Source organism: Rhincodon typus, chromosome 31 (genome assembly GCF_021869965.1).
Source record: "Rhincodon typus isolate 14 chromosome 31, sRhiTyp1.1, whole genome shotgun sequence".
NCBI classification, from domain to species: Eukaryota; Metazoa; Chordata; class Chondrichthyes; order Orectolobiformes; family Rhincodontidae; genus Rhincodon; species Rhincodon typus.
Window position 1 is genome coordinate 37,923,379 of NC_063362.1, and position 22,232 is coordinate 37,945,610.

The following is a 22,232-nucleotide window of genomic DNA, read 5'->3' on the forward strand; positions in this document are numbered from 1 at the left end:
GTCCTGATGCAGCTCTATTTATGGGTGTTGGGGTGGTTGCTGGTGTAATTAAGTATCTGGTCCGTATGTGTGTTCTTTCTGTATACACTGTATACAGGATATTTATCAAAATTACTTTGTTTGACCCCTTCAAACTCAGTGTACTCATTCCTGAAATACTGTCTATAGGCTTCTGGCACTAGTTCATATGCAGCAAAGATGGCATTTTTCACCTCATTGTGCTCCCCAGATATCTCCTCTGATAGTGATGCAAATACCTCACTAGGTCTACCAACAATTGGATCAACAATACCCACATGGTCACTGGCCATTTCATTTATTCAGCCACTCTCTGAAATGAAGTGAAAACAAGCTTCTACATCCTTCTCATTGAACTTAGGCAAAGCTTGGACATGTTTAAACATATCCCCACTGGGCCTTTGGCTACGATGGGTTTGTTCGTCATCACAATTCTCCTCACTAAGCCTACCTTCTACCTTTGCCTCCACCCATTTAGAACATAGAACAGTACAGCACATTACAGACCCTTTGGCCCACAATGTTGCGCTGAACTTTTATCCCAATCCTAAGGTATATCTAACCTCCACCCCTACCTTATACTATCATCCATATGCCTATCTGATAGCTGCTTAAATACCCCTAATGAGGCCGATTCCACGACCCTCACCGGCAATATATTCCACGCCCCGACCACTCTCTGAGTAAAGTTTTAAGTTGACTTTCCTCTCTAATTGTCAACTTATGAAGTTCAAATTCTCTTTCTTTCTGCTTATCTTCACTCTCTCTCTTCTCTCTCAACTAAAGAAGCTGTGCCCAAGTATGTTTGTACCTAAGCCAGCTCTGTAATTGGAAACGTATAAAGTTTTCATTATACTTATTGAGTATATGAGACAATAAAGGCTATTCTGTTCTTCTTTCTTCTCTCTCTTTCTGCTTTTCTTCTGTTTTCAATTGTAATTCAACTGTTTCATTTCCTTTTCCCTTTCTTTTGCCTCTAATTCAAGCTACTACATTTGCAATTGAAGTTTAGCCATTTCCAAAGATTCCAATGGCATTCCAGCAATCATGAATATTGAGTTGTTGCTGCAATTAACTCCCCTTTTCACACAGACAAAGGCAACCCCAAATCCAGCTGGTGTGCAATTCCAAAAACTTTGCCTTACTCACTTCCTGTAAAACTCCTGCAAGTGACCTCTTCGACTGCCAGAAAATTCTTAGTGACTGAAAGAGCCATTACTACACACCCTGCTTAAACCAACTGAATTTAACACCCGAAACAAAAGATACCAGCACGTATCACGCGCTACCTTTCAGTCCAATAATCCCAAACCCAAACTGGAATTAGAGGTTTTGATTCTGACAAGAACAACTAATTTGTTATAGTTCAGACCAGGTACTCCTCAAAATATTTTAAGAAGATAGCCTAGACCCTAACTTCTTCTTATTTTAAAGGCAAATGTGAAAAACATTAAGCAAAACTCAATTTATTTAAACACTATGTTTAAAATATGGTGAAAGAAAGAAGACCTTAGAATAACTTAACGCTTATTGGAAAACTTAACAGAATACTAGATGATGAAGGGTCTCGGCCCGAAACATCCGCCTTCCTGCTCCTGTGATGCTGCTTGGCCTGCTGTGTTCATCCAGCTCTACACCTTGTTATCTCAGAATACTAGATACAGTTTACTCTTACTAATTAACTGTTCCAATAACACAACACTTGCAAAAAGGGCAAATTCAGAAAATAGATTTGTCTCACAAGTAACCCAGTAGCACAGAGACCCCCACCTTAGAGCTGTAACCAACAGAGTTAAAAAGTAGTTTCTACTTCTTCAAAACTCCATCAGCTAAAAAAAACCCTAGAAATCCTGGTCTGTGAGACTGGCCACACCCATCCAGACTGTTTCTATTGTTCTAACTTTTTAATTTCTGATGAAGGGTCTAGGCCCGAAACATCAGCCTTCCTGCTCCTACGATGCTGCTTGGCCTGCTGTCTTCATCCAGCTCTACACCTTGTTATCTCTTGGCTCACATACTGTTTGCTTCACTGACTTTCCAAGTAGACAACTCAGTGCCTCTGTCTTAAAACCTCTCTTTTGAAAAAAAGGCCAAAATAACCTCTTCAAGCCACAGCATCGTCACAATTGAGATGGCATATACTCAATTGACTGAATGGCCTCCTTAAATGCTAGAAATGACTGTATGATTGGCACATGGAACGCACTGTGTGTTGGTGGATAGACCGTTGAAAGGAGTCAGATAAATATTTGGCTAAATTACAGGAAAGGCGGAAAAGAAGGGGGAGTGGAATTTAGTGGATCGAGCTACAAGAGTGCATGGATGATTGGCTAAATCACCTCCTGCAATGAAGTTGTAATACATTTAATAATTAAGGAATTTACAAAAACTACAGGAGGAAATTGGCAAAGTTATTAAAGGTAACAAAGAGGTTGCAAGACAAAAGTAACGGAGCGCATTGCATTCAAGCCTCAAATATTTCATTAAGTAGAAAATATAAGCGGCCAAACCAAGGGAATAACAGTCTAATTATTAGCCAAAGGAAAGTTTTCCTGTCCCCCATGTTTCAAAAACATCTGTGAAGTGTAAAAACAAAGGTAAGTGGAATGTCAGAAAGAACCTGGGTCACTGAAACAGGGTCATGGACCACAATCTTTCAATCCTGACTGAATGCAGGAGAGTGCTGGATGACTGGTGGGTTGTTATTGGCCTGAATCATCTGAGCATTGGCAGAAATGAGCAGGTTTCCACCACGTTCAAAATTCTCCTAACTTGAAGCTGCTGTGTATTTCTTCTGACACCTTCCAATGCCAGCTGTCACAGTTTAAAAAAGAAAATTGTGTCTATTGGAAACTCTATTAGAGCAGAATAATGAGTGATTATTCCAACTCTGAGCTAAAGTTGCATTTAAGACAGTTCTGTCATAGTTATCTAGACAGAATCATACAGTACAGAAGGAGGCCATTTGACCCATCATGTCTGTCTCGGCTCCACAAAGAGCTACCCAGCTCCCAAAAGTGTTACTCAAGAAATGTTAGACAGAATAGCCCTAGTCTAAATCCTGAGTAGTTATAGAACTGCACAGCCAATCAGTCACACTGAACCATGACTCACCCATTGAATCTCTGACTTGCCTTGACCTACCTCACCAGCCACTCTACTCAGCTGCCATCTGCCATCTTGGAGCAGCACGGTGGCTCAGTGGTTAGTACTGCTGTCTCACAATGCCAGCAACCCAGGTTTGAATCATGCCTCAGGTGACTGGCTGGAGTCTGCACATCCTCCCTGTCTCTGCACGGTTGTCTTCCGGTTGCTCCGGCTTCTTCCCACAGCCCAAAGATATGCAGTTAGGTGGATTGGCTGTTCTAAATTGCCCGTAGTGTCCAGGGATGTGCAGGATGGGTTAGCTGTAGAGAATGCAGAGTCACAGGGATAGGGTGGGGTGTTGGGTCTGGGCAGTATGCTCTTTGGAGGGTCAGTGTGGATTCAATGGGCCGAATTGCCTTCTTCCACACTGTAGGGATTCTATGATTCTATGAAGCTGCCACCCTACCATCTGCCAACTCAGCCATCTGATATTCCATTCTCCTGGAAACCTACTTAGTTGGCACCCACCTATCTGTCTACCTGCCTTACCTCTCCTTCCTGCTCACTTGGCCACCCAGTTATTCACTCACTCATACACTTATTAAAACGCTGACAAACATTGGGATCTTTAAGCACTGACTAGAAAACAGCAGCTCGGGCCACAAAATGGGTTTGTGGCTTCTGCCCAAATTATGTTTGCTGTTCTGTACAAAGGTTTCTGCACTGAATGAGTTCTTCTGCTCATGTACCATAAGTCTTCTTTTCAATGTATACAGATGAGTGGAAAATTTTCTGTCTGATCAACATTGGGCACAGGACTCTGATGCTAATTGAAAGATTTGGGGCATTACCAAAGACAGAATAAACTTGAAATTTAAGTGGTGGTGAAGTAGAGTCAGCCTGCAATTTCTAGAGGGAAGTTGTATCTGGGTAATTTAAAGGAAGCTCTTGTTGAGGAAACAGAGAAGTTTGATCCAGCGGTGTAGGAGATGTTGTATAAATGAACTTTCAGAGCACAAAATGCAACACATTTGCCAAAGTGTAAAACAGGATGCTTATGAGAAGAAGGCAGCTCAGAGTTAAAAGGAAAGCAATGGTATGGATTCTAAACGGACTCAAAAGTAGCAAGCAAGGTTTTGTGATGAGTGTATGTTTTACACACTGAAGCAGCTTGCAGTGATTTTCTCTGAAGTTCACATTCAGTTTCATTAATCTTTTCAGTTTCAATAATGAACTCAACTTGGATGTTAGGAGTTACAGAATCACAAAACTGCTACGGTGCAACAGGCGGCCATTCTTTTGCAGTCAACATCCCTACACCCATTCTATTACCTAATGTCTACCTCCTGCCTTTTCCCGTATCCCTGAGCACCATTTGTATCCGAATAATCACCCAATGGCCTCTTGAATGCTTCAATTGAACTTGCTTCCAACATGTTTCTTGCTGATTGAAATGTGGTCAGCCACTTCATAGAATACAAGTTCCCTGATTAGGGGTGTTCACTTGGCCCAATTAGAGAGCCCTAGCTGACAGATATAAACAGGAGTGTCAGGGGTTCTGCTCACTTTAGGAGCTGGCTTTGAGCTAGTTGGGTCAGTGTCATGTACTTTGCACGTGTAAATAAAGGGTAATTTGGTGACGGGATACCAGCCTTCGTGGAGTTATTGCAGTTTCCAGGCAGTACATTCCATATCCTAACTGTTAGTTTTTATTTTACAGCAGACTTGCTTCGTTTGCTCATAATTTGGCCTGTTGTACTTTTACTTTTTAAAAGCAGGAACAGCTTCTCTTTATCTACTTTATACAGCTCATCATAATTTTGAAAACCTCTATCAAATCTTCTCTCAGCTTTCTTCTCTCCAGGGAGAACAATTCCAACTTCTTCAATCTATCCTCATAACTGAAGTTTCTCATTCCTGGAACCATTTTTGTAATTTGCTTCTGCACTCTCTCTAATGCATTCATCTCTTCCCTATAATACGGTGCCCACCACTGTACACAATACTTCAGCTGAGGTCTAATGCTTGTCTAGCATAATTTCAATATCACCTCCCTGTTCTTGTACTCCATGACCCAATTGATAAAGCTAAAGACACGGTATGCTTTGTTAACTGTGATCTCCACCTCTTCTGCCACTTTCAATGATCTGTACACATATACATGCAGGTCTGTCTGCTCTTACATCCCCTTTACAATTGTACTCCATATTTATATTGTCTTTCAATGTTCTTCCAACCAAACTGCATCACCTCAAACTTCTCTGGATTGAACCTCATCTGCTGCCTATCCGCCCACCAAGTTGACAATACTCTTTTGGAGTTTACAATTCATCCAAATTTAATGTCATCTGCAAGTTTTAAAATTGTTCCCTGCATACCAAGATTCAGATCCTTAATATATTATAGGAAAACCAAGTGTCCCAATTTCAACTTTTGGGGAACTCCACTATAAACCTCTCTCCTGCTGAAAAATATTCATTATCCATTAATCTGTTTCCTATCACTCAAACAATTTTGATTCCTCACGGTTATTTTGTAAAATTTGCAGATATACAAAATGTGGTTACATGAAAGACAGTGATTAGGATACTTATAGGTTTCAAGATTGTCACGACTCACTGGGTAGTGTGCATGAAATTAACCCTTGCTATTCCCAGGGCCGTCACTCATTATAAGGATTTAAAATAAGTACACAAAATCCCCCAAGTTACCTGATTTTCCAATTAGGTTGATAGAAAGCAGGACCTGGTTTCTGCACGTAGAAAGAGTTACTATTTATTGCAAGTAATTCAACTCTACCTCCAGGTAAACATTTAAAATCCATTGGCATCTAACACTACTCATTAAAACTCTAATACTCTTATGGTCGTTGGTAGGCAAAAGGCCTTTGTCATCAGTAACTGGTCACTATTCTATTGACCTATCAAATTCTTGTTGCCATCTGTACACTACCCCTCAGCTCCTGTTCACCTGCACCCAATTCAGTGGTTGTGTGTTCAAACAGCTGTTTACAATGCTTGCTTTGAGAGTCAGATTAATTGCTTTTCAAATCATGCAACCATTCTTAGAAAACACTTGTTTTAAAACAGTTTTTTTTTCATTTTGGTCAACATTTTTAAAAAGCACTAAATAAAAAGACATAGTCCTGACAATAAGGAAAATGTGAAGTGATATACTTTATCAAGTACTTTATATGGAATATCCAATAATGATACAAATTTGAAATGTGAAGATGAGCAGAGGAACCATGACATTCACGCTTAAATCCTTAAAATTGGCAGTCTAAATTGATAAGTGGTTAATAAGACTGTTTACATTGACAAACAGAGGAATTTAATATAAAACCAAAAGAGATCATGCTGAAATTTTATCAATTACTCCTGGGTCTCAGTTGGTGTACTGCACTGTTCTTCAGGAACAGTGTAAAGACCTTAGAAAGATCCAGAGGTTTATCAGGATGTTACCAGGGATGAGGGACTTCAGTTAGGATGAAAAGGTCAAAACTTTTTGCTTGTTCTTGTAACAAGGAAGATAGAGAGATGCGCAAAAAGAGGTTTCAGGGTGTTGAGAGGTTTTGATACTGAATAGATTGAGAAAAAAGATCCTTCAAGCAAGCAAATAATGACTAGAGGCCATAGATATGAAATCATTGGCAAAAGATTAAGAGAAGAGTTGAGAAATTTTTCTTCATTTGATGAGTTATCTGGATTTGGCATTCTGAATCTGAAAAGGTGTTAGAAGCTGAGCCCATGAATAATTTCAAGGGGGAGTTGCATAGGTACTGGAGGATAAAGAATTTACAGATTCATGGGCAAAAAGCAGGAATACAGGACTTTAAAAAGCTACTCTTTCAAAGAGCCAGCACAAGCCCAGTGGCCTGAATAGGTTCCTGATGTGAGGCTCTGCATTTCTATGACTCTTTGATTCTATGAAATAGATATGTAGATTGTAATTTAATGACCAAACAACAACCTGTTATCTTGTAAACAATTACCTGTATTGACAGCAATTCTAACTTGGTTCACTTTCAGGAGACGAGGTTTTGAGCGGGCAGATTTGGAATACACAGATAAACTACAACATTACACGAGCGGCCATGGTAAGTTTAGAAATTTTTGTCACCATAAACTCAAAAAACAGGATTGAGGAGGAAGTTGCAGCACATTCCCTGGTATACTGCAATATTGAGGTTCTTCTGAGGGCAATTGTCCACGTGAAATATATGCGATTATTGGCTTTGCTTGACATGGGAATGGTTGTGACCAAGGCCTTTCACTGTTCATTGAAAAGGCTGTGAGATCAGGAATGGTAGCTTGACTCATACAAGTCCACCTTCTGAATGCACTCAAATGCGAAAAGACACTCAAGATGCTGCCACTTCCAGTTGGCTGCATAACACAGATACTATTGACACTTCCATTCACTGCTCTCTATTTAACCAATATCATCTCATTTCCAGAACACAATTTTCTGCATATTTTTCAAGCAATTTGAGTATTCCTGGCTGAGGTGGCATTTCAGGTCCATTTTAAACTGTCTTGAAGAGGTGGCACTCAGTTACCATCTTGAGCCATTCAAGTCGACCATTCAAGTACATACGTCTACACAAGGAAGCAAGTTCCAGGATTTTGACTCAATAACAGTGAGAAAGTTGTTATATATTTCTAAGATGCCATATTATTTAAAGGGGCACTCACAGGTAGTGTTTTCTGAAAGCTATCTAAATTCACTGAGGTAGTAGAGTTGCAATTTTGAAAGGTGCAGTTGAGAGAGACTTCCTGAGTTGCTCATTGCTTTCTGCCAGTAGCATACACCTACTGCCACAAAAAAGCAATGGTGAATGGGGGGAGTTTTGGGACCGCAACCAATGTATATAAAGGCAGGGGGAAATAAAACATTGCCTTCCTATCCATCCCAGAAACACCCCGGGCCTATTGTGCCCTTTGTTTTTTTAATTAAAGGCTAATTAATGTGTTCTTTTAACCTCAGGACAGAGAAGCCAAGATAATACATGATGAACAGTAGGACCTTGGGAAGCACCAAAGGTCAGAGGGATCTGAGTATGCATTTCCACTGGTCCCTTAATTTGACAAGTAGATAAAGTGGTTAAGAAGACATATGGGCTTCTTGCCTTTATTAACCAAAGCATAGAGTTTAAGAGTAGGGAAGTTATACCGGAACTGGATAAACTTTGGTTAGGCTGCAATTCTGGAGTGCAGTTCTGGAATACACCTTGTAGGAGTCATGTGATTGCACTGGAGTGGGTACAGAGGAGATTTACCAACCTGTTATTATGAGGGACATAGGTAGGGGAGACAGAAAGGAATTTTTCCCCTTTATGGAGGGAATCAATGACTAGAGGACGTAGATTTAAGGGAGTGGGGCAGAAGGTTTAGAAGGAATGTGAAGAAATGTTTTTTTAACCCCATGGGTGGTAGCAACTGCCTGTAACAGTGTTAGGGGTGAAAACTCTCATTACATTTAAGAAGTATTTAGATGTGCTGTTGCAATTGGCCATGCATACCAAGGTTAGTCTGATTGTCAGTGCTTCCCAGGGTTCAACCATTCATCATGTATTCCCTTGCTTTGTTTGTCATGCCGAAGTGCTTCACATCACACTTATCTGGATTGAATTGCCTTTTGTGCTGCTCAGTACATCTGACCAGGCCATCTATATCCATCTACATCCTCCTAAATCTAAGGATATCCTCCTCATTATTTACTACCCTACCAATTTCCTTACTATCCATGAACTTGCTGACCTAACTTAATTACTTATTTAACTAAACCTTTTACATTAAAATGTTATGGACGAGACCAGACCCCTCAAAATACTTTGAGAAGTTTTCCTGGACCCTAACCTTTTCTTATTTTTAAGGCAACTGTAAAGTGCTGTGTTCCAGATGCAATGCAACTGGTGAAACTACTCAACATTAAGTAAAATACAATTCATTTAAACACAATTAAACTGCAAGCAAAGAAAGAGAATTTAGAATAACTTAACTGTGCTTGAAAATTGAACAGAATAATAGATAAAGTAATAATTACTAATTAACTGTTGCAATATAGTAACATCCCATAAATACACTCTTTGGCAAAAAGGTAAATTCAGAAAAACAGATTTTGTCTCACATGCAATCTAGCTGCCCAGGAAGAGAAGCCCCAGCTTTTGGCTGTAATCAAGGTAGGGAACAATAATTTCTACTTCTTCAAGCCCACAACAGCAACTGCTAAGGCTAAAAAATTCCTAGAAACCCCGGTCTTTGAGAGCTGGCCACAACCATCGAGGCTGCCCCCATTGTTCCAACTTTTTAAAACAAAACCTAAGACCCTCACAAGCTGTTTACTGCAGTGGTTTTATTAGACTGCTTTTCGCCTCTGCCTTACAACCTGTCTTCAAAACAAAACAGGACAAAATAACCTCTTAAAGCCACAGCATCATCACACAAGTCTATATTATTGATATATATCACAAACAATAAGGAAGTCTACTGGACCCAGGCTTAGAATCCCTACAGTGTGGAAACAGGCCCTTCGGCCCAACAAGTCCACACTGACCCTCAAAGCATCTCACCGAAACCCTATAACCCACCTAATCTACATAGCCCTGAACACTATGGGCAATTTAGCATGGCCACTCCACCTAGCCTGCACATCTTTGGACTGTGGGAGGAAACTGGAGCACCTGGAGGAAACCCACACAGACACAAGGAGAATGTATAAACTCCACACAGACAGTTGCCCGAGGGTGGAATCGAACCTGGGCCCTTGGTGCTATGAGGCAGTAGTGCTAACCACTGAGCCACCATGCTGCCTTCTAGTTACAAAAACACTCCTCAACCGTCACCCTCTGCTTTCTGCCACTCAGCCAATTTTCAATCCAATTTGCCAAATTTCCTTGGATCCCATGGGTTTTGCAACATTTACAATTAGTTTTCCATGTAGGACCTCACCAAAAGCCGTACTGAAATCCATGCAGACTACATCAAAAGCATTGCCCTCATTTGTGAACCTGGTCACATCTTTGAAAAATTCAACTAAGTTGGTCAGACACGATCTCCCCTTAAAACCATGCTGACTGTTGTTGATTAATCCTTGCCTCTCCAAATGCAGATTAATTCTGTCTCTCAGAATTGCTTCCAAAAGATTCCCCACTGCTGAGATTAGACTGGCAGGCCTGTCCTGGTTCATCCTTTTGTCCTGTCGTGAATGATGTTATCTTGATGGCTGTCCACCAGTCCTTTGGCATCTCTCCTATGGCCAGAGATGAATTGAAAATTATTCAGCACTCCTGCTATTTCCTCCCATACCTTCAATTTACTAATACATTTCATCTGACTCTGGAGATCTTTCTACCATTGAGTGTGCCAGACCATTCAGAAAATCATTTCTGTCTCTGCTAATTTCTTTAATTATGTCACAGCCCTTCTCCCTTATTTCTGTACCTGCATCATCCCTCTCACTTGTGAACACTGGCACAAGGTATTAATTTAGAAATTTAGCTATATCCTTCAGCTCCAGACCATTGTGGCCTTTCATGGGCCCTACTCTTGCCCTCATTATCCTTTTATCCTTAATGTACCTGTAAAATAGCTTCAGATTTTCCTTTATTTTATTTGTCATTATCCTTTCATATTCCATTTTTGCTCCCCTAATTTCCTTTGTAAGCTCCCCTTTGCACATTCTTTATGCTCCTCTATGGCTTCTGCTGTTTTGAGCCCTCAGTATCTGCCATAAGCCTCATTTCTCTCTTTTTCGATATCCCAGGATATTCAGGGCCTACCACATTTATTGGTCTCACTTTTATTGGAACATGTTGGTGCTGTACTGCCTATTTTCTTATTGAATACGGCCCACTGCTCTGAAACCGATTTGCCTAAAGCATCTACTTCTAGCACACTCTGGCCAAATCAAACCTGATCTTATTAAAATGTCCTTCCTTACTTTGCACCTTTGATGTCAGGCCCATACTTGTCCTTTTCAATCACAGCCTTGAATCTAACAGAGTCATGATCACTGTCTAAACCGCTCCACCACCACCTCACTGATACTTCAAACAATGAAACAATTCCATAGAGGCGGGTATCCTGTCACCAAGTCACCCTTTATATACTGTGGAGAGTCCTTGACGCTGGTCCCTCAGCTTGCTCAGAGCCAGCTCTCAGAGTGAACAAGAAGTCTGACACTCCTGTTCTTATCTGTCAGCTGGGGCTCCCTGATGGACCAGATTAATTCCCCAAGCAGAGAGCTCTTATTCTGTGAGATCCAGCTAGTTGACTTAATTACAATCCCTGTAGACAGTCCCTTCTCTGGTAGGACCTTCTCCATATTGTGTAGGTCATCAGTTATCTGGTATAGGTAGTCAACCATTTGTAAGCAATCTTCAGAAACTTTAAGTTTGTTTGAGAGGGCTTTAAACAAATTAGAGAGTTGAGGGATTGAGAGGGGGGAAATATAGGTTTACAAAGCAAAGGGATACAGCAGTAATATTAGGCATCTATTTAGAGTAATGACATCTAGAGCTGGACAGTAAGGGACAGAGTATACAAACATAGAAAAACTGCAATAATTAGGGTACAAGGGAGAAAGTGGTAAAAAGGCAACATTAGTGGTTCTTTACTATAATGCACAAAGTATTTGAAAGAAAATAAATGAAATAGCCCACACACACAGAGGTTATTGGGTACATTCTTATAGCCACTGCAGACACATGGTTACAAAAAGAATACAGCTGGAACTAAATATGCAAGGATATGTGACTTTTCAAAAGGGCAGGTGGAATGGTAAAGGTACTGGGGTAAAGTTGATAGTTCAGGATGGAATAAGTACAATAGCAAGAAATGGCTTTGGTTCAGAAGGTGTAAAATCCGGATTGGTAGAGGTAAGAAATAACATGCAAATGAAGACACTGGTAGGATTAGTCTAAAATCTGTCTAACAGCAGCTGTTCTGTATGAAGGAGAATAAATCAGGAGATAATGAGGGCATGTAAAAGTAGTATCTTAATCATGGGTGACTTTAATATAGATTGAGGTAGTCAGATTTTCAGAGAAAGAATTCATAAAGTGTATTTGGGACAGTTTCCTGGAACAACATGTGATGAATCCAACCAGAGATCAGGCTCTTTGGACCTGGTGATGTATAATGAGGCAGATTTACTCTCAGAAGGAATATCCTTTAGAAAATAGTGATCACAAGGTAGAATTTAGCATCCAGTTGGAGAGGCAGAAACTTAAGTCAGAAGCAACAATTATAAACTGAAATAAGTATAATTTCAGAGAAATGAGGATTGAGCTGTCTGGAGTAGGTTAAGGAAGAGGTTCAGAAGCAAAGACAGTTGAGAAGATGAACAGTTCATGGCTCAAAGCTATTCCCAGTGAGAAAGCATTCTTACAGGAATGGGATAAGCCAACCACGGTTAACCAGGAAAGTTAAGGGTAGCGTCAAATTGGTCCAAATGGTTCACATGGAGGATTTCCACATCCCAAAAGCAGTACACAAAATCCCAGTGCATTGATTCATAGGGTATTTGGCCATGCATTCACATTAAGCAAAGATTTGACATGGCTGAGTAGACACCTTTGTAACCTGATTTTTCTACAAAAATGCTGTATTTTTCTTTAAAAATCCCAAATGAAAACACAGCAAATCAGTAAATGTGTGAAAAATGTTTTTTTTGAAATTCAATTTATTCACATCTGACTATTATATGAAACCTGTAAAATGCATTTAAAAACTGCCAGGAATTAGCACTAGGAAAATCTTCCTGCATAATGTGATCTCTTTGACAAGTGTCATACAATCAGCCATGACAAGAGTTCAGAAAAGATTTACAAGGATGTTGCAAGTGTTGGAGGGTTTAAGCTATAGGGAAAAGCTGAATAGGCTGGGGCTATTTTCCCTGGACCGTTGAAGGCTGAGGGGTGAACTTATAGAGATTTATAAAATAATGAGGGTCATGGATAGGGTAAATAGACAAGGTCTTTTCCCTGGGGTGGGGGGCTCAAAAACTAGAGGGCATAGATTTAAGGTGAGAGAGGTAAGATTTAAAAGGGATCTTAGAAGCAACGTTTTCAAGCAGAGGGCGGTACATGTATGGAATGAGCTGCCAGAGGAAGTAGTGGAGGCTGGTACAATTGCAACATTTAAAAGGCATCTGGATGGGTATATTAATAGGAAGGGTTTAGAAGGATATAGTCCAAATTCTGGGAAATGGGACTAGATGGGATCAAACTTGGTTCAATGAAGACTGCACGGGGGCACGAAGAACCATGCATACCTAAAAATGAGATGTCAACCTGGTGAAGCTACTAAACATGACTATTTAATAGCCAATCAGAACAATCAACCAGTAATTGACAGAGCTAAGCAATTTCACAACCAACAAACCAGATCTAAGCTCTGCAGTCCTGCTACATCCTGTTGGGAATAATGGTGGACAATTAAACAACTCACAAGAGGAGCAGGAGGCTCCACACATATCCCCATTCTCAATGACAAGGAAGCCAAGCACAATAGTACAAAAGATAAGGCTGACAAGGCATCAATCTTCAGCCAGAAGTACCAAGTGGCTGATCCATCTTGGCCTCCCACAGAGGTTCCCAGAATCACAGATGCCAGTTTTCGGCCAATTCAATTCACTCCACATATCAAGAAAAAGGCTGGAGGTAATGAATACTGCAAAGGCTTTGATTTCATTTCATTTCATTAATTATTGTTATGTGTACCTAGATACAGGGAAAACTTTGTTTTGCATGCAGTACAGGAATATCATAACGTACAAAATGCATTAGGGTAACAGCACAGAACAAACAATACGATGCCATGTCTGCAGGGAAGGTGCTCAAAGAATAAGATGAATCTTAAATTTATTCAGAAGTCTATCCAGCAGTCAACAGAATAACAACAGGGAAGAAGCTTTTCTTGAATCTGTTGCTTCATGTGTATAAGCTTTTGTAATTTCTGCCCATTGGAAGAAGTTGGAAAAGATTATGTTAGTTGCCTTCCCGATGCAGCGAGAAGTCAATGGATGGAAGTTTGGCTTGTGTGATGGACTGGGCTGTGTTCACAACTCTCTGTAGATTTTTATGGTCCTGGGCAGAGGAGTTGCCATTCCAACCCGTGATGCATCCAAATAGAATGCATTCTATGGTGCATGGATAAAAATTGGTAACTGTCTTTATGGACATGTCAAATTTCCTTAGCCTCCTGAGGAAGTAGAGGCATTTCTTGACAGTCCTAGGAACTTGAGACCTAGGAACTTGACGCTCTCGACTATCTCCACCTCAGCTCTATTGATGTAGACAGGGGCATGTCCTCCAACTTTCTTCCAGAAGTCAATGACCAGCTCTTTCATTTTGCTGATGTTGAGGGAGAGATTGTTATCTTTATACAATGCCACCAAGAACTCTATCTCTTTTCTGCATTCTGTCTCATCATTGTTTGAGATCCAGCCGACAATGGTGGTGTCGTCAGCGAACTTGTGGATAGAATTAGGATGAAATTTGGCCACACGGTTATGAGTGAATAGGGAGTATAGTAAGGGGCCGAGTACTTGCATGGTGCCATTGTTGAGGATTATCATGTCGGAGATGTTGTTGCCCATTCTCACTGATTGCAATCTGTGGGTTAGGAAGTCGAGGATCCAGTTTCAGAAGACAGAGCAGAGACTCAGGTCTCGGAGGGGCGTGGAATGCATTGCCGGAACTGGTAGTGGACTCCGCTCATTAGGGGCATTTAAGCAGCTATTAGATAGGCATATGGATGATAGTATAAGGTAGGGCTGGAGGTTCGATAGACCTTAGGTTTAGGATAAAAGTTCGGCACAACATCGTGGCCGAAGGGCCTGTACTGTGCTATATTGTTCTATGTCCTATGATTAATGAATTTTTTCAGTTTTGAAAGGCATAATCAGTGATTGTCACAAGGATCATTCTTACGGCCTTAATTATTTATGATCCATATTAATGATTTCTCGAAGGAGGTGTGGTGGGTGAGTGTAATGTTTCCAAATTTGCTGATAGTACAGAAGAGTCAAGATGGAAAGTTATGATAAGGATCTAAGGCATCTGCAAGGGGATAAAGAATGAGTGAATGGGCAAAAAATTAGCAAATTGATGGAAGAAAACATGAGGTCATGCAATTTGGTTGGAAGAATCTAAGGTAGACTATTATCTATTTAAATGAAGAGAATCCAAAGCAGTGCTGTACAAAGAGATTTTTGTGTTCTTGTACATGAAACACAAAAGTTAGCATGCAGATGCAGCAAGTAGTTAAGAAGACCATGGAATTTTGGGCTTTATTGATAGTAGGTAGAATTTTTAAAATATGGAAGTCTCGTTACAAATGTACAGGGTGTTATTCCGGCTGCACTTAGACTACTGTGCTGGAAAAAAAGTTTAAAAGAGATTAATTAGGCTTATTCCTGAGGTGAAGGGGTTGACTTATCAAGAATCACTGAACAGTATTAGTCTGGAAGAATGGCAGGGTGATCTTATTGAAACATACACGATTCTGAGGGAGTTTGACAGGATAGATGTTGAGAAGATGTTTCTTGAACTAGGAGTCATAGTTACATAGCAAGGGTTCACTCATTTAAAATTGAGATGAAAAGATTTACTTTGTTGATTGATTGATTTCTTGTTGTCACATGGTGGCTCAGTGGTTAGCATTGCTGCCTCACAGTGCCAAGGACCCGGGTTCAATTCCACCCTCGGGCAACTGTCTGTGTGGAGTTTGCACATTCCACCTGTGTCTGCGTGGGTTTTCTCTGGGTGCTCCGGTTTCTTCCCACAGTCCAAAGATGTACAGGCTAGGTAGATTGGCCATGCTAAATTTCAGGGATAGTGTTCAGGGATGTATAGACTATGTGGGATGGTTCTGGGTGGGATGCTCTAAGGGTCGGTGTGGACTTGCTGGACCGAAGGGCCTGTTTCCACACTGTAGGGAGTCTATGATGATGATGTACCGAGATACAGTGAAAAGTGTTGTTTTGCATGCCATACAGGCAGATCATACCATACAAAGTGCGTTAGGGTAGCAGAACAGAGTGCAGAATGCTGTGTTAGAGCTGCACAGAGAGAGCGAGAGAGAGAGAGATCAGAATTAACTCTTGAGCGATCCGTTCAAAGGTCTGATTACAGCAGGGGTGAAGATGTTCTGGAATCTGTTTATACATATATTAAAACTTTTACATCTACTGCCTGACGAAAGAGGATGGAAGAGAGTATAACTGGGATGGGAGGGGTCTATGATTATGTTTCTGCTTTCCCGAGGCAGCAGGAAGTGTAGATGGAGTCAATGGATGGAAGGCTGGTTTGAGTGATGGACTGGGCTATGTTCACGACTGTCTATAATTTCTTGGAGTCTTGGGAAGAGCAGTTGCCATACCATACTGTGATGTATTCAGATAGAATGCTTTCTATGGTAGATCTATAAAAATTGGTAAGGGTCCTTGCGCACGTACCAAATTGCCTTAGTCTCCTGAGGAAGTAGAGACTTTGTTGTCCTCTCCTAGAAGGTAGTGAATGTCTGGAATTCTCCACAGCAAGAGTTGTGGAGGCTAGATCATTGAACGTTTTTAAGGATCAAGAAGATCAATTCTTGAAATGTTAGGGAGTTGAGGGATATGATGAGCTGGCATGAAAGAGAAGTTGAGGTCTGGGACAGATTGGTCATTATTTATTGAATGGCGGGGCAGGCTGCTCCTATTTCTTACTTCATCACAAGGATCAGTTCAAATCTGCCAAGTATCCATCTCTTGGGGTTGGGGTGGCACGGTGGCTCAGTGGTTAGCACTGCTGCCTCACAGCACTAGGGACCCAGGTTCAATTCCAGCCTCAGGCAACTGTCTCTGTGGAGTTTGCACATTCTTCCCATGTCTGTGTGAGTTTCCTCCAGGTGTTCCAGTTTCCTCCCACAGTCGAAAGATGTGCAGGTTAGGTGGACTGACTATGCTAAATTTCCCAGTGTTCAAGGATGTGTAGATTAGGGGGATGGCTCTGGGTGGGTGCTCCAAAGGTCAGTGTGGACTTGTTGTGCCAAAGGGCCTGTTTCCACACTGTAGGGATTCTATGATTCTTCCACAAAGAGAATCTTGTTTGCTTTATATCGCATTCTGTGCATTCTGAACTATAAAACAGAAAAGACCACTGATCCAACCACACTGCAATTTGCTTTTTTGTATATCCTTTGCTCCTTAACAGTTTATCCTTGTAGCACCCTAAGGGCTCACATAGTCATTTCTTGGAACCTGATGATATGATCAGGGAAACCAGTTAACGGTGTTTCACAGCGTTCCCCAGTTCGCCCTGATCTTAAAGGAGACATAGCACAAAAACAAACTACAGGTTTCTTTTGCAAAACACAGTGACCATCACATGATTCATTGCAACTTCCGTTTTTTTGCTGAGTATATCTACTTATACCACTTGACATTGTGTTTTTCCAACTATTCTGAAGATGCACTTCAATTGCCATGCAAATTTTAAAATCAGTGTAATATTTCCTCAGGTCTTGTCACCTTTCTAACTTAGAAATGTGACCTGACTGATTACATTTGGAATTAATATGTTTTCTATAGATTTCTTTATTCGATTGTTGTGATTTGAATGTACAGCAAATTTTCAAGCGTCACAGAGTTCCTGGCACACGTAAAACCCTTTTATTCACTTTAGAATAATATAGGTCAATATTCTCTTTGCAGTGACACCTGGTATGAAGATCTATATTGATCCATTCACTTATGAAGATCCTAATGAGGCTGTAAGGGAATTTGCCAAAGAGATTGACATATCCACTGTGAAGATCGAACAGGTCATTGGTGCAGGTATATCTGTTCATGCAGTTACTTTGTGTTTCTGAAACAAAATAATAATATGATTTCCTCTATTTAGCCAGGTTACTCTAACCTACCATTCTAGATTGTGGACACAACCCAGTGTTAATAGTAAGTGAAACAAAAAATATTGAAGGCAATCAGCAGGTCATCCAGTATCTGGAGAGCAAAGAGCAATGTTAAGGTTTCAGGTTTATGACTTTTTATCAGAACTGCCAAATATTCAAGATTTATTGGCTTTTAAACAAGTGCAGAACGAGGAAGAGTACATTGAGATTTGTGAGCCAGGCAGCAACACTCTGATCCAGAATATCCCAAGTTTTAGCCCCACACCAGGACTCAGTGACAGGGAGGAATCTAGGCTGTGGTGCTGGTAAGCGGATGTGCATTGGTGCTAGCCCTCATCCTGGACAAATGGTGGGGTGTGGGCGGTGGAGGCATCTACCTGTAAAAGCACCCACCAAATCCACAACAGGGAAGTTGATACGAAGGTGATCAAGTTATTCCAATGGCCCAATGTACCCAATGTAGAACTGAAGGACAGCCTATGTGGTACCATTATTCAAGAAAGAAGCAAGAGATAAACCAGGAAACTACAGGCTGACTTTATCCAGGGTAGGTCATGCCTGACCAACATGATTGAATTTTTTGGAGATGTGACCAGGTATGTAAATGAAGGCAATGCTTTTCTTGTAATTTACTTGGATTTCAGCAAGGATTTTGATAAGATCCCATATGGGGACTCATGGCAAAATTAAGAACCCATGGGATCCAAGGAAATTTGGCAAGATGGTTGAGTGACAAAAAGCAGAAGGTGATGGTTGAAGGCTGTTTTTCTGACAGGATGACTGCGTTCTCTCGAGTCCCACAGGGGTCAGTGTTGGGTCCCTTGCTGATTGTGACTTAGAAACATGATTTAGACTTGAATGTAGGAACGTTGATCAGTACATTCACAAACGATACAAAAATTGGTGGGGTGGTAAATAGTGAAGAGAATAGCCTTAGACAAAAGAGGATATAGATGTGCTGGTCAGATACAAAATCAGAAATTGCTGGAAAAACTCAGCAGGTCAAGCAGCATATGTGCAAAGAAGGCAGAGTTAGTGTTTCAGGTCTAGTGACTGTTCTTCAGAACTGATTGTAACTAGGAAAAGGTTGCTATACATACTAGAGAAGGGGATGGGGAAGGGGAAAGGAATGAACGGTGGATGGAGATAGAGCCCAGAGAGAAAGAAAAACAGTTGTTTAGAAAAGGAGTGGCTCGGCCTGGAAGAATGAATAGCTGGTAATGGGCATCATTAGTGGCTGACAATGGGTTGGACAGGACAGCAACCCATGTGATGACAAGGCCTGGTGTGTGAGGGTTTGAGTAAGGACATGGGAAGAGGTGCCCAAGCCCTGAAATTATTGAACTCAATATTGAGTACAGAAGGCTGCAAGATACCCAAGCGGAAAATGAAGTGTTGTTCTTTCAGCCTGTGCTGAGCTTTGCTCGAGCACTGCAGCAAGTTCAACACAGAGATGTTGGCTAGGAAACATGGCAGTGTATTGAAATGGCAACCGGAGGTTCAGGGCCACTTTTGCGACAGAACATACGTTTCTGCAGAATGATCGCCCAGTCTGCACTTCGTCACCCCAATGTGGAGGATGCCACACTGTGAGCTGCAGATACAGTGGATTAGATTGAGTAAATGCAGGTAAATTGCTGCTTTACCTGGAAGGTAAGTCTGTGGCCTTAGAAAGTGAATCACTTGATTTAGCTGCTCCAGAACACAAAATAAGACAGTGTGTTTAGAAAGGGTTTGGAATTAACTTCAAGCACATTGGATAAAGGGATGACAATGAGAGGAGCGACGGCAAATCAAGGACTAAAGATGTTGTATCTGAATGCACGCAGTATACGAGATAAAGTAACTGAGCTTGTGGCGCAGATTGAAATTTGGCAGGTATGATGTCGTAGGCATCATGGAGACATGGTTGCAAGGGGATCCGAACTGGGAGCGCAATCTCCAAGGATATACGTCCTGTCGAAAACACAGGCAGGTGGGTGGAGGGGGTGTGGTTGCCTGATAAGTTAGAAATGGGATTATATCGATAGCAAGATACAACGTAGGGTCAGATGATGTTGGATCTGTGTGGGTAGAGTTGAGAAACTGCAAAGGTAAAAAAAGAACAAAATGGAAGTTATGTACAGGCCTCCAAACAGTCGTCAGGATGTGGGGCACAAGATACACCAGGAGGTTGAAAAGGCATGTCGGAAAAGCAAGTTTACAGTGATCATGGGGGATTTCAATATGCAGACGGACTGGGAAAAGCAGGTTGGTCGTGGATCACAAGAAAAGGGATTTGTGGAATGTCTATGAGATGGCTTTTTGGAACAGCTTGTGGTGGAGTCCACTAAGAAACAGGCAATTCTGCAGTTAGTGATGTGTAATGAGGCAGACTTGAAAAGGGAGCTTAAGGTGAAGGAACCCTTAGGAGGCAGTGACCATAATATGATAGAATTTAGTCTGCAATTTAAAAGAGAGAAGCTGGAATTAGAGGTAATGGTACTACAGTTGAATAAAGGTAACTACAGAAGCATGAGGAAGGAGCTGGCCAGAATTTACTGGGAGAGGAGCCTTGCAGGAAAGACAGTGAAATAGCAATGGCAGGAGTTTCTGGGATAATTCAGGAGACATAACAAAAATTCATCCCTAGGAAAAAGAAGCATATTAAAGGAAGGACGAGGCAACCGGAGCTGACAAGTTAAGTCAGGGACAGCATAAAAGGAAAAGAGAAAGCCAATAATGCGGGGAAAGGCAGTGGGAAGCCAGTGGATTGGGAAGTCTACAAAGATCAACAGAGGGCAACTAAAATAGAAATAAGGAGGGAGAAGACTAAATATAAGGATAAGCTAGCTAATAACATAAAAGAAGATTGCAAGAGTTTGTTTTTAAACAAATAAAGGGTAAAAGAGAGGCAAAAGAGGACATTGGGCTGCTGGAAAATGACGCTAGAGAAGTCGTAATGAGGAACAAAGAAATGGCAGAGGAACTGAACAAGTACTTGTGTCCGTCTTCACGGTAGAAGACATGAGTAACATCCCAAAAATTCAAGAGAGTCAAGGGGGCAGAGGTGAGTATGGTGGCCATTACTAAGGCAAAGGTGCTAGAAAAACTGAAAGGTCTCAAGGTGGATAAATCACCTGGACCAGATGGACTACACCCCAGATTTCTGAAGGACATAGTTGAAGGGGAGTGGATGGCCATAGGGGAGACAATGGCCTTGTGATATTATCACTGGACTGTTAATCCAGAGACCCAGATATTGTTATGGGGACCTCGGTTTGAATCCCGCCACAGCAGTTGGTAGAATTTGAATTCAATAAAAATATCTAGAATTAAGAATTTAATGATGACCATGACTCCATTGACGATTGTCGGAAAAACCCATCTGGTTCACTAATGTCCTTTAGGGAAGGAAACTGCCATCCTTACCTGGTCTGGCCCACATGTGACTCCAGACCCACAACAATGTGGTTGATTCTGAACTGCCCTCTGGGCAATTAGGGATGGGTAATAAATGCTGCCCAGCCAGCAACGCCCTCATCCCATTAAAGAAGAAAGAAAAAAAGAGAGATAGTGGAGGTATTAGTGGTGATCTTTCAGGAAAAACTGGAGTCAGAGAGGGTCCAAGAGGACTGGAGAATCACTAATATAACATCCCTGTTTTAGAAGAGAGTGAGGCAAAAGGTGGGAGACTATAGGCCGATTAGCCTGACCTAGGTCGTTGGTAAGATTTTGGAGTCCATTATGAAGGATGAGATTTCTGAATGCTCAGAATTGCATGGTAAAATAGGGCAACATCAGCATGGTTTCATCAAGGGGAGATCATGCCTGACAAATCTGATAGAATTCTTTGAAGAGGTAATGAACGGGTTAGACAAAGGAGAGCCAATGGACGTTATCCACTTGGATTTCCAGAAAGTCTTTGACAAGGTGCCACACGGGAGGCTGCTGAGTTAGATAAGGGCCCATGGTGTTAGAGGCAAGGTACTAGCATGGATAGAAGGTTGGCTCTGTGGCAGAAAGCAGAGAGTGGGGTTAAAAGGGTCTTTCTCACGATGGCAGCCTACCGGCTAGAGTCCCACAAGGGTCAGTGTTGGGACCACAGTTTTTCACTTTATACATTAATGATCCAGATGAAGGAACTGACAGCATTCTGGCTGAGAGATAGTAGGAACTGCAGATGCTGGAGAATCCGAGACAACAAGGTGCAGGGCTGGATGAACACAGCAGGCCAAGCAGCAT

The 22,232-nt window shown here is 41.4% G+C and overlaps 1 protein-coding gene across 1 annotated transcript in view; it reads left to right on the top strand.

The window, feature by feature from the left end:
• The window catches only part of LOC109922779 (ephrin type-B receptor 2), a 383,441-nt gene that overhangs the window by 305,317 nt on the left and 55,892 nt on the right, over window positions 1-22,232 (top strand). Inside the window, exons 10-11 of the mRNA XM_048614910.1 lie at window positions 7,137-7,204; window positions 17,809-17,931. Coding sequence (XP_048470867.1) covers window positions 7,137-7,204; window positions 17,809-17,931 — 191 coding nt within the window. The remainder of the gene's footprint in view (window positions 1-7,136; window positions 7,205-17,808; window positions 17,932-22,232) is intronic.